The sequence below is a fragment of the Atta cephalotes genome (assembly GCF_000143395.1).
Source record: "Atta cephalotes unplaced genomic scaffold scaffold00004, whole genome shotgun sequence".
Classification (NCBI taxonomy): Eukaryota; Metazoa; Arthropoda; class Insecta; order Hymenoptera; family Formicidae; genus Atta; species Atta cephalotes.
In genome coordinates this window covers 5,521,136-5,532,751 of record NW_012130068.1, presented here as the reverse complement: position 1 = coordinate 5,532,751, position 11,616 = coordinate 5,521,136, and the positions used below count along the sequence as shown (strand labels likewise).

Here is an 11,616-nt window from a genome sequence, read left to right as displayed (position 1 = left end):
GAGAGAGAGAGAGAAGAGGGAAATTATCATGTATTGAGTATTTTGGGATGAAAGTCCCATCAAGCGCTTTGATAAAAATAAATATATAATTAAAATAAATAAAAAAAAGAATAAGGTACGTAAGGCCAGATTACAAAGTGGTCCGAAGTGCCAAAGCGAAAGAATATAAAAATGAGATAAAAATTAAGTTTGAAGTGAGTAGAGTTGTTCTAAAATACATACAAATGAATGCAAGAAAAAAATAAAAGAGATAGAGAGAAAGAATTTATTCTTTAAAAATTAATTGTTTTATTAAAGATAAAAAAAATGAAGGAAATTAAAAGGAAATAATTTATCTTAATCACTGAAGTTATTAAAAAAAAAGAAGTAGACAGAATAATTTTCTTAATAATACTCTGAAGAAAAAAAATTGCTGTTTCAAAAAAATATTAATTCATTCAACTAAACGCAACAGTTACGGACTGTCAAGCAAATAAATTGTTAATTCAAACAAATAACATGTTTAAAATTATAAAGTTTTATTGATTCACATGTATTTAACTTAAATATATAAATACTTGAACTAAATAATCAATACGAACTAAACATATTTAATCAAGTTAATAATTTTTTTTCTCAGTATATGAATTCAAGAAGGGGTGAAATTAACATTTTCATCTTCTATTTATCTTACAATTAGATGATTCACACCTATTACTTTTCTTAAAATTTTTTTTATCATTCGTAAATTTCCATTAGACTGACCACACATGTTTAAGTAAACTTGTTAAATATGCACGTACAAGTTTATTAGAGCATATAGATATATAACAAAACTACCCAATTATCGTAAATTAGCGTGCACACACATTTCAATAAACTGGCACAAATATGCTTAATAACAGGCAAAAGATAATGTTTTTTTTAACTTTTTGTCCACATGTAGAAGTGCAAACATCCTGGGCTGATAAAAACGTAAATGAAAAGTCATCGAATGGACAATTTCCAAAGGTTATACACAGAAGATTTAAAAAAAACATTATTTTTTACAAGAATAGAACATTGTGTTTTTTTTTATGTTTTTTTAAATGCTTCATATATACTTTAAACAACATTATAAAAAAAAAGTTTAAAACATGTTTAAAATATGATTTTTATTAATTCTGCTTTACAAGTTACTTGTATGGCTTCATAGAGATTAAGTTCCCGATGTAATTCATGTAATATGAAATAATTTTTGATAATGTAAATTTTTCTGAACTTTTTTTGAACTCGAATTAAAAAATTATTTTACATATATAGAGATATTAAATATAAATGAAGCATGACTTATTTTTTACTCCTAATATTACTCTTGACATTCTTCTTACGATTTTATACTTCAGTTCTATTGCAAAGCTTCTCAAAAAGGCTACATTTGTTTATACAAGTCCGCGTGCAAACTGCGTATCACATTTCCGAAAGAAATAGGGACAATTTTCCGTATTTGAATACTGAAGAAAACAACTGGGCTGGCGGGTAAACCCGCGATCATGTGGCAGTAGTCGTAAGTGTTCATTAAGACATTATTAAATTGCCACAATTAGACAACGCCGTGAGCTGCTGGCGTAATAGGAATCGTGATGTATGGGGTCGAAGATCTAAGCGTGTTTTTTCTTCATTTATTCTTCTATTTGATTCCACTGACTTTGCTGCGCTGAGTGGACCGTAATCTCATAGCAGACATTGTGATAATTAATTGACATACGCGATAAATCATAAAAAAACTATAAAATAATCTCGCAGATTGTATGTTGTGTATAACAATTTCCATTAAAAACCAAATTTTCGATATTCGTGACTACAACATCTACTATAATTATGATTATTACTGCTATAATGTTAGTAATAATAATAATAAATATTATGTGTCTGTATAATTCTATAAAAAATTATATTGGTATTGAAAATAACTACAAAATTATTGTAATTGTTATCATTTTTATGACAATAATTATAAAGATAATTATTTTGATATAACTGTACATATAATTATTATTATTAACATTGCAGTAAAAAACATAATATTATCATTATAATATCATGTAATTATAGTCACAGTTACCATAAATTTTTCTCTTAGCTCTGCTAACATAAATACTATCGAAACACGAATAACGATTCTCAAAAGAAAAAAGTACGCTTGTATGCCAAAATTGTGAATCGAGCGAATATTTATTTTGCATATCTAGTGCATATCTCATGAATATTTCCTACGATTCGTTTATAACAGTTACGTCTGATAAATCAAAATTATGACATACTACTGCATTTCTCAAAATATCTGATAGCGTGATGTTGTGATAGACCTATCAGTGCTTCACACGGTATCGCATTTACGTTCATTGTATATTTGTTCGTTCTATCCGCCCTCCTCCATATTTGCACGTTTTTATTTAATGCAATCTACGGCTGCATGAATTACAGCCATTACATTTCCATTCTTTCAATTAATCATCCGCAAAATTTATTTAACTGACGTGAAATATAACAGCCAAATTTAGCCCCCTTTTGCACGGGGATTTAATTTAATGCGATAAACGTGGGAAATAAATCTCGTTGATTTGTATGCATGTCACGTTTCGCTACACCATTATCGAGTTAGCAAATTAAATTATTACTGGAATTAATGTATCTCTTGTAGCCTCTGATTTTTTTTCGAAATTATTGCATAACGAATAGTCGTATGAATTAATTACACTCAGGCAGCGTTAAAAATTTATATAATCTTGGACAGAATGACTATGATGATAGGTCGATTCATCAACATCACAATGAACGATTCATCATGCGTTCCCTGAAATTGCGGGAGGTGACGTAGCGCGTTTTACGTTGACGCGAATGATTTCTAAGATTTCGGTCGAGATAAGCGAGAATTCCAGCCACAAGAAATCGTCAACAGGTGAACAAGGTTGATGAGCGACCGAGTGACTGGCCGATAGGTTGCAGCTCTGGTGGCGTCAGCAATTGCTGACCAATTTACCTACCCCCGCATCCGGTCATGTGATATGTCACATCAAACGCCTCGCACAAACTGCCAGCTCTCTTCATGCAGAGGGTATATATTCCTACGTACTTAGTTGCTGCCGGATTCAACGCGACCAACTTCCTTTTCTTTTTTTCTTGCCTGTCTCTCTTTCTCTTCACGTCTTCGCGCAAGGTACTCATTTCTTCGCGTTCATTTCTCGCGTTCTTACGTAAATTTTGTTTATCGATCGCCTAACGACATGTCTTCGAAACATTTCTGTAATTTTCAATTTCATAGCTGAGATGACACAATACATCTACAAACAATGAATGAACTTGTGCATTTTACTTCTCAAGTATTAATTTGTATTGAAATATTTTATATGTAAATATTACATAACTTGCTTAATTAATACTACTTTTGTTATGAAACAATGAAATTATTCTTTTGGAACGCTTGGTCAACCTAGAGAAGTGTTTTTTTTTTTCGCGGACGTACATTGACGAGGAAGAGACACGAGTGTTAAAGAGCGTAGGCAGTCATGCTCATACTTCATTTTACTTCCGACCGATCCGATGATTTATCGCTCGATTTAGGAGCTTCGCTCTAATGATATCACGTTGAACGAGACCATGGAACAGGTCATTGTCTTTTCCGTATTGACATGTGACAAACAGCTGTTCTGAAGACAAATACATTGTATATCCTCTACTTTCTGCCGAATATAATTTGTGCCTCTTGCAGGCAAAGATAATTTATATTCATTTTTCGTATACTTAAAATGCATAATTTATATTTAAAGTCCAATATATATATCGAATAATGTACAACACTCATATGATTGCAATTAAATTATTACTTAACGAAACCATTCAGACGAGAAAGTCGTGGAAATTAAAATTATTGTTAATATACAAAATAAGTTTTATAACTATTAAATATTTATAAAAGTTCGTGAAATATTAAAAATTATAAAATTTATTGTAAAATTTTTTAGTTACATATATTATTATTAAGCTACAATTGATATAATTTCCTGCATCATATCTATTACTTAGCTATCATAAATTTAATTTTTATTCTGGAGTCTCATAACGTATTCATCACTGTTTGTTATTTATTTATAATTAGAAGGCAAGTGTGATATTAAAGCCATGAGGATTAGACGTGTTTATTCATGTCAAATCTGCTATTTTTAAAAGATATGTATATGTATGTCATAAATAATTTCAATGGTTTAAGGCAGCCTGTTATAATAGTCTTGAATTTAATTAGCATCTGTTAAATATTAAATTTGATATATTGAATTGAAATATTAAATTTGATACTTGACACCAAGGAATATAATTAGTATAATTCAAAGCAACATTATATATGATTAAAAAAATTTGACAATAAATTTTAGTAACTTCTAACGATAACTTCACAAACTTTTGCAAACATTCCATAAATTGCATTGTCTTATAAATCTTGAAAAGCAGCTTTAATTGACTTGTTATTGCAATATGCGGCTACACAGAATAAATATATAAAATAATTACGTCTTGCTTGTTCCATCGGTTCCTTGTTTGTAAGCTCCTTGAGATATTATCATTCTGAACATCACGCGGATCAACGAACAGCTTAATGAATATATGAATATGTATGAACACGAGAATGCTTGAAAATCGTTGACTTTAGAGTGATATTCAAATCAAACTAAATAAAAATTTCAAGTCTTCTTTTTGCATTAATTGTCTGGAGGACATGAAGACATGAAGATTGTAAAGTATCTATCTTAAATCAATAGTGAGAATAACTTAAATGATAGCAGTTTTAATTAAAAATATCTTGCGTAATGAATTTGCTTGACTAGCCGCTTTGTGATAAAATTTATACATGTGTATTAGCAGTATATTTTAATTTGCATTGCGCAGCGTGACATTTTTTGTGACGAAACGAGCGATGTATAAATGATAAAAGGGGTGACTGAAGCGCGTTAGCGTACGGCTCCATATGGTAGAAAGTGATAGCGATTAAGAACGGAAAACGGAAGGACAGGATTTGCCTCGATGGCTCTTTGCGTCATGTGTCTGCGTAAATCCGGAGCGTGTAAATATGCATACCCAAGCGAATAGATAAAACTGGCACAGTCCTAAATGAATATCGTATGATGAATAGAAATTTTTAAATCGTGTTAAATTTCGATTTTAATTCAAAAAAATAGATTAGAAGTTGCGAATTGTTCAATTAACATTGAATCTGATTAACCATTAATTCTGGGGAAGTTTTATGACTACTAATGTAAAGTTTTAGTATCGTTTCGTTGGATTTCTTCCTCGCCTAACATTTCACAATTTCCTTTGATGTCTTGTTTCATTAGTATTGTCATTCCCTTATTTCAAAAATAAAAATTAGAAAAATTATATTTTTCAGAGAAGGAAAAGAATTATTATTTTTAATTTAACATAGAAAATAATTGACTGATTAAATAATATCAGAAAAAAATATATTTTCTAGAAATTATGATAAAAATATCTGCTTGATATCCTACAAAATTATAATAAATTATCAAAAAAAGAAATGCGGAGCAATTCATCAAAAGTGACATAATTCGAAATATCACCAACAGTTTATACCTAATTTCTTCTTCAAACTTTGATTATCAAACTGTCTTAATTTAATTCTAAATATTCTTTATATTCTTTATTTAAAAGACTCTCTTTGTTATTCTTTTTTACTCTTTCCTTTTTATTCTTTTTTATTATTATTATCAAAAATAAAACTTGACTTTGTTATTTACAAAAATGACAAAAAATACTTTTGAAGTAACGGAATGTTGTCATCATAATGCAATGTGGAATTTAATTAATTTCGATGTTGAATCGGTGTAACAAGCAGTGCAAACAATCGCAGTAATGAACAGTATTGCGGTCATATTAATATTGATTTCGAAGTGTGTCAGGGTGACAAAACACACGTGTTATTAACGTCCTTATGGGCGCATGCACTGCCCTTGACAATAACTCGACAACATCATTATCAGCGGGTACACTCTCCTGTCTTTCCGCGCAATTTATCTTTTGCGCGTTTCGCGCAGACCTCGAAAGTCCGTGAATGGCAATTTGCTTAAATCAAACTTCGTGTCAAAACTATTAACACCCACCGGTAGACTTTATTTGTCGAGGCTAATAGGTACTCGATTGAGATTTCGAACACGTTTATTAACTCGGAACAGCACTCCCTGACATTGCTTGTTACTAATGGAATTAATCATCTTCGAATTAATGCAAATTTTTAAACTCATACAGTTCCAAGTATGAGAAGTCAATGTCTTGAAAGATGTATTTTTCAAAAGTCTTGGCGTAAATGAAATCGCGTTTTTATGATACTTATTGGAGAAAGAGCTCTAAAAGAAAATGCAAAATTTTTTCATTTGTCCAATTATTATCTATTTTGCGATGTCGAATATGGATACCGATAAGGCCCATTTTTGCAAAATTAAAAATCGTAAGCATTTTATTATATTTTATTATATTTTAGAAAGAATTTTTGAAATATATTTGTGCGCATATAATTCTAATTATAATTCGAATTTTAATTCTTTCATTATAATATTATTAAATCCAATTATATAAATATACATTCACTGTCACCATTTACATCTACATAGGATGAATAGAAAGGTCAAACATAGGTATATTAAGGGTTTGATCATCAATGTAAGATTAACTTTAATTTTGATTCAATTTATTCGTTATTCTTTTTCAATTAGAAAAAGAGATGAGCAAATTAAATCGCGATTAAAGTTAATCTTATAGACAGAAGAATATTATTCGATTGAACAGTGATTACTTAATTTACTTTCTTTCTTTTAAGTAATAGTTTTTAAATAATGGTAAAAAATATTCTTTAAGAAAAAGTAAATTCTTTTCTTTGTTAAAGAATATTTTGTTGATAATAATATTTAAAATATATTTATTACAAATTTTAAAAAAACATTATGTACTCAAAATAAGAATTTATATTTTTTTAAAGAATATTTTTTACCATTGTTTAAAAACTATTATTTAAAAACTACTTTATAGAATATTTTTTTATAAAATTGATCGAAGAAACTACTTTATATAATAAGCAAATCGAATTTAATATCTTGATTAAAGTATTAAACTTATTAAGCCTCAGAATATATTTTGAATAAATTTGATGCTGTATAATGAACTGATAGATTGACGAATATATGAATTTTGAAATATTTGGAATGAGTAATTATCATTAGCGTATGTTTTTTTTAGTACACTATGTATTTTTACATTTGTGGAACCGAGCCTGAGTCGTTCATATCTGATTTGCCACGCGAGATCGTAACAGAAGAATGAAAGAGTTAGAGAGAGAGAGAGACTGAACTTTAAAGGGCGCGAGGGGGGATTATGTTCCTCCTGTCAAACGAGGGTGATGGACACCTCTCACTGTGGGAAGCTCACCGATACACCTTAACGTCCTTCGGACGCGCACGTACTAATATGCGCATGCATACGTGCATTCCGTCGTGTATGAGCTACAAGTCTATGCGATTTCCATACTAAAAGATCACACACGTACGTGCCCCCCCACTCGTGATAAACACGAGCGCGTTTACGTCGGTAGTCTCCTGCGTAAACGCAACGAGATGAAACGCCCCCTCTACCGTGCCACTGGTGATCCAGCGGCATCCCTCCTTCTCCCACAACTTCCCTCCACCGATTCCATTCTTGTCACGCGTGTTCCCGCGTGCGTGAGTACTGATGCTGGACCGACGAACAAATGACGATCGGCCGAGTGACGCGTGTATTTCACACGTGTACGAGCACGCACTCTGACTCCTATTCGCTACTAATATCGGCTACTAATATACATACAACAAATGCACAGGGTGCTTTAGCCCGGATTTACAATAGGTGTTTTAAGTCTTAAGAAATTGATCAACTACAATTGAATGCGAGGAGAATAATTGATTGTGATTCGTCCATTCTTTATTAAGGCTTAAAGCTTAAAAATCTATTGTGATCCGAGGTAAGACTTCTTTAAATTTATCTTTAGATGCTCTATGAATTATTTCATTGGTCACTGAGCATCTAAAGATAAATTTAAGTTGTGCCTTAAGCCTTAAGCCGTAAGAAACGAGGAGAATAAATGATTGTGATTCATCTATTTTTTTACAGCTTAAGACTTAAAAATCTATTGTAGATCCAGGATAAGACTTAAGCAATAAGAAAATCAACATGTTGGATTCGCCATTGCTTGTATTATGATCTTACGATCTCTAGTGTGGTTGGTCGATTCATTTAATGCTTAAGTCTTACGTCTTAAATTTTTTTGTGTCATGGCCTTTAAGTCGTAAGAAATTGATCAATTACAGTCGAATGCGAGGAAAGTAATCGACTATGATTTGTTCATTTTTTATAGTTAAGAGTGCTTCCTTAGTCAGAATTTCAGAAAAGTCATATGATCAATTAGAATCATTGGTTTGTATAACGTACTAAACTTAAATGATTCTGAATGACTTTCTGAATGATTTCGAGATTCCATTTTCTTCTCATAGAGACTCTCATAGAGAAACAAGACCTATAACATTTATTGCAAATCCGGGCTCAAGCGTTTAGGACTGCTACATATATTTTCTATAATGAATACAATAATAAGCTTTCTACTATACTTACTACTTTCTACAATAATAAGCTATATAATCATCTAAGATTTAAATCTTTCTCTCTAAATTTCTTTATGAAATCTAATAATAATATTTCTAAATGAAATCTCACTCTAAAAGAGTTAAAATATTGCTATTATTGAAAAAGAATAAAAAATTTACACTCTTAATCTTCAATACAATGGGGTTAGCGTAACTCCACCCGATTTTCATAGTTCACGTTTTCTTCCCTTTTCACTTATTGCAAAATATCTTTTGTGCTACGACATTTTAAACTTTCTAACTCAGATTTTTTTTTTCAGTCTTCAAATGATAGATTAAAAAAAATTTGTTAAAATCGATGGACCACAATCTGAGATACAAGCAAAAGAAAACGTTGGGTTATAAATATCCGGATGTGGGTAGATACGGACTGCCAGAACTGTGTGTACTGAGGGTTAAATAAAAGTGGCAGATTTTGGAGTGAGATTTATTCCAAAGAAAAGTAATTTCACTTTAACCTCACTCCAAAAAAGAGTGAAAATCTACCACTCTTATTCAAGAGTGCAAATTGATTGAATCACAATCGATTGTGAGAAGAATATTCGACTAGTCAATTTTTTATTAGTCAATCAATTGATTAGTCAATTTCTTAGGCTTACTTACGACAATGTGTTTCTAGTCGATCTTTTTAGTCGAAACTTAATCATTCTTTTAACTCAAATTAATCTTTTAACTTGAAACTAATGGAGAATTTTTAAAGTTTTAGCTTGATGAAATTTTACAAATGCTAAATACTTTTATTACTTTTTAATATGCTGTATTTGCACATCTGAAATTTTATTTATTAAAAAAAAAATCATCACATTGAATTCATTCTCACATTTGGAGCGAATCTAAGAATTTCTATTAATTTGACCGAAAGTTCATGCATTCTGCCATTACAGCATCTTGTATTCTTATACCATGATGCAAAGCTTACGAAACATGTCAAGTTCTCGTAAGATCTTGAAGATTACATTCATCAGAATCGCGATGACCGCAATTACATACATTGTGCTCTTTATAAACACAAACATATGCCACATAGAAAAAAATTTGATCAGTACAATCTTTCTTCGGGTTAATTATTTCTTTAGAACTATTCATCCTTTAAAATCGCCACACCGAGATTTGTGTTCTTTGTCGGTTGCGATAATTTTTCATCATGTCTATATATAGTAATATTATTTCAGCTTTTACTTTTCATCCTTTGACATTTTAGTATGTTTTGCATCTTTCGATTATAAGCAAACACAAACAAAAAATTTAAAACAGTTTATAGTTTATTTTAGTTTAATTTGAAACATATACATGTTTAATTCTTCTCAAGCAACTATTATTAATTAGCAAGACACATATATTTTCCACAAAAAAATTTTATTTTATTGTATAATTTATATAATATAGTTTATTAATATTTTATTATGTAACGTAATTAATTAAATTACGATTTTTGTTATATTAAGAATTTTGATAACTTTTAAAGAAATAACAAAAACCATAAATTTTTATGCGTTGGCATCTCGTATGCGCGCGAACATTTTATTATTTTTTATTTGATAGCTTTTCTAGTATATTTTATTGTTAATTATTATTGGATTATTTTTGCCGATATACAATTTGACGCTGGCGAAGTAGTTTAATGGCGTTCTACATCCACATAGCTAGACCTGGTATGTGACAACAGCTGGTGGCCTTCCACGTCGACGACTTTCTTCTACGTGGGTAGTCTCTTCGGCAACGTCGTGTTCGGTTGGATCGCTGATAAATGGGGTAGAAGAACGGCCTTTTTCGCTATCCTATTTCTCGAAGTGATATTCTCTATCGCCACGAGCTTCAGTCCGAACTATGTGATCTACACAGCGTTGAGGACCGTGAATGGTCTTTTTTTTCCTGCCATTTATCAGATACCTTTCATACTTGGTATGTTCAGCACACATAAATCGCAGACTATTTAATTTTTGGCAATAATACAAAACGAAAAACTTTAAGAATAATTTAATGAAGAAAGATCAAAACACATTTTCTTGTCACCATTATTGCATAACACGATTAGAAATAGAAACATTAAGATCAACTCGTGTGAAATGCAAAATATTTTTTAAATGCACGATAAATTTTATTGCAGCTCTTGAGCTAATGGGGCCAAGATACCGAACATTCGCCGGGATGGTAATCTGCATGTTTTTCGCCACAGCGATGTCTCTCTTGGCATTGCTGGTAAGTACTTTCTTAAAATTTTTTAAGTATAATCTAACTTAAAAAAGGGAAATTTTACTCTTAGAAATTAAGCCATTCTTTTTTAATATTGACTCAGTTGGCATTCTTTATCACTCTTAGAATTATAGATTTTATTCCAAAGATTTTAGAGAGTAACGCACCTTTAAAAAATACGAAGGAATACCAATCGTTTTGAAGAAAATCACGGATACTAATTTATAATTTCTTTACTTTCTGTTTCTTGTTTTTTATTACTTTTATCTTTTATCTTTTTATTTCTTGTTTCTTTATTGCTTTTTCTGTTGCTCGAGATAAAAATTGACGAATTTCGAAAGAGACAAGATATATGATTGTTGATAAAGGTCGTATTCGAATATATACTGCCAGTATTAAAAATTTATAATATACATAACTTGAATTTTCAATACTGACAGTGTATATCCGAGCACGGCCAAAAAATAATCGCAAAAAGGAAAAAAGCAAAAGATAAAAAGTAAGAGAAAGCAAAGAGCAATATAGATTAGTTTTAAAACTTGCATTAGCTGCATTCAGAAAAAGCTTTGCAATTGTTGCAAAATTCATTTATTTTTATTCATTAGTATGATTGCTCTCTCTCTCTCTACTTACTCTATCTATACATTTATACTACTAACTACCTTACTATACTACTACGTACTACGTACTAGTACTACTACTAGTAGTANATACTACTACTACGTAG

The 11,616-nt window shown here is 30.5% G+C and overlaps 1 protein-coding gene across 1 annotated transcript in view; it reads left to right on the top strand.

Annotated features, from left to right (window-relative positions):
- The window catches only part of LOC105625970 (organic cation transporter 1-like), a 20,208-nt gene that overhangs the window by 3,450 nt on the left and 5,142 nt on the right, over positions 1–11,616 (top strand). Inside the window, exons 3-4 of the mRNA XM_012207277.1 lie at positions 10,340–10,598; positions 10,804–10,895. Coding sequence (XP_012062667.1) covers positions 10,340–10,598; positions 10,804–10,895 — 351 coding nt within the window. The remainder of the gene's footprint in view (positions 1–10,339; positions 10,599–10,803; positions 10,896–11,616) is intronic.